Source organism: Eupeodes corollae, chromosome 2 (assembly GCF_945859685.1).
Source record: "Eupeodes corollae chromosome 2, idEupCoro1.1, whole genome shotgun sequence".
In the NCBI taxonomy this organism is placed as follows: Eukaryota; Metazoa; Arthropoda; class Insecta; order Diptera; family Syrphidae; genus Eupeodes; species Eupeodes corollae.
Window position 1 is genome coordinate 123,290,202 of NC_079148.1, and position 1,842 is coordinate 123,292,043.

The following is a 1,842-nucleotide window of genomic DNA, read 5'->3' on the forward strand; positions in this document are numbered from 1 at the left end:
TGAGTGCATGCAAAGTTTATTTGTATTAATGACAAACCACACCGTTGAATGTGAAATAAAACCAATTATGATTTATTCCACCATGTTTAAGTGTATTAAGACCAACTGTTGAAATTGGCTTTATTACACTTTACAAAAGTGAAATAAGGTAAATTCTTGAAATATGGCCTTATTTCACTTGGCTTTAAGTCACGGCACTAATATCGACTAACTCCTTAGTGATCCTCAAATCTATTCACAACCAACATTGAACAATATGTCCAACAATATTTGTCGTCCCAAAGTTATTGATTCGATGTCGAAAACCAGATAAGTTTGCTAAAAGGAAAGAAGTACACAAGACCTTGTTTGGTCACTAGCACTATCGTGCCTCTTATAGTAAATAATAATAATAATTTATACCAACTTCTAAGAAAAACACCAAAATTCTATTCATTGCTTTTTATCAGAATAACTTTATTAATTATTCTTATCAATTGACATGCTTTCCATTTAAAATGCCAATCCAGTTGTTCTCCTCAAATAGGATCTTACATCAGGGTGTGTAAGATCGCAGTAAATTCCTGGGAATCCCTTTTGCGCACATCCAGCTCCCCAGGATACTACTCCAAGCTGTACATTCTTGTCAGCCATTGCAAGAGGGCCACCGGAATCTCCTTGGCATGAGTCCTTTGATGGTCCATCTGCACAGATCATTGTGTCCAAAATCATGTTGCGATATCCGTATTCGTAAGATTTGCATTTATCATTTGGAAGGAAACTCAACTCAACCGATTGCAAATTTGTTGGAAGTTCATCATTATTTTCAGACAATTTTCCCCATCCAGAAACTACGACACGAGAATTCATTGGAGGAAGAGTTTTAGGAAGAGTGACGGGTTTGATTGCAGCAGAAAAAACTACACTTGACGACAATTTAATCAGACCCACATCGAAATTCATTGATTTAGAATTATATTCTGGATGCATCGAAACGAACTCGGCATTTTTAAGAACACCTCCTTGATTCCATTTTGAAGATCCCAACCGAACAGTAAGAAAGGGAACTAGATTCTTTTGAATAATATCGGTCACACAATGAGCAGCTGTGAGAATCCAATTTGGACTCAAAACACTTCCTCCACAGAAATGCGAGCCATGTTGTTGCAGAGAGACCTGGTATGGATATTCGGAAATCGAACTTGTCCTACCATTGACGATACGATCTTCCATTCCCCATACTAGGGCCAAAACACTTAATGCAACCAACAAGCGAAACATATTGATAACTTCTGATCTTTAATTTCTGAACATGGCTCTTTTATAGCGACAGAAAATTCGTGGATTATTTACTTTGCGGCAACTGTATTTCGATAGCAAATAATATTTGTATTTAAACAGAATTAGACGCAATCAAACAACTTAAATCTTTAAAAACATTATTCTTTGGGCTCTGAACTTTTTTGTCGCTCTTTCTAGTTATATAACTATTTATTTAAACATAGAAATCAAAAGACAATATTGATTATTTAAAGAGGAACTGTTCTGAATTCTGAATTGCATAAGTTGGCAACAGGAACACATTGCATAGGCCAGAGGAATGTCGGTAAAGCTTGCCAAAAAATATTATTATCATCATATCTTCAAGTAAAAATGTATTTCTTTACAAAGCTTCTATCTCATCTAAAACTATTCCTCAATCTTGAACTAAGGTGTTGTTTTTCAATACAAAACGTAGCTTGCCTTTCCTTTATACATATTATTAATTAAAGCCTTTCGCAATTTAAGAAAATTATACATTTTGGTTGAGCCTAAACATCTCACGAATCAATAACACGAGTTATGTTACATGTCATGAAATGA

The 1,842-nt window shown here is 34.9% G+C and overlaps 1 protein-coding gene across 1 annotated transcript; it reads right to left on the reverse strand.

The window, feature by feature from the left end:
- Positions 1–426: 426 nt before the first annotated feature.
- LOC129946574 (trypsin delta-like) lies at positions 427–1,285 on the reverse strand. Its single transcript, XM_056056815.1, has one exon. The coding sequence runs from the start codon at positions 1,258–1,260 to the stop codon at positions 493–495; it is 768 nt and encodes a 255-aa protein (XP_055912790.1). The 5' UTR covers positions 1,261–1,285; the 3' UTR covers positions 427–492.
- Positions 1,286–1,842: the final 557 nt, after the last annotated feature.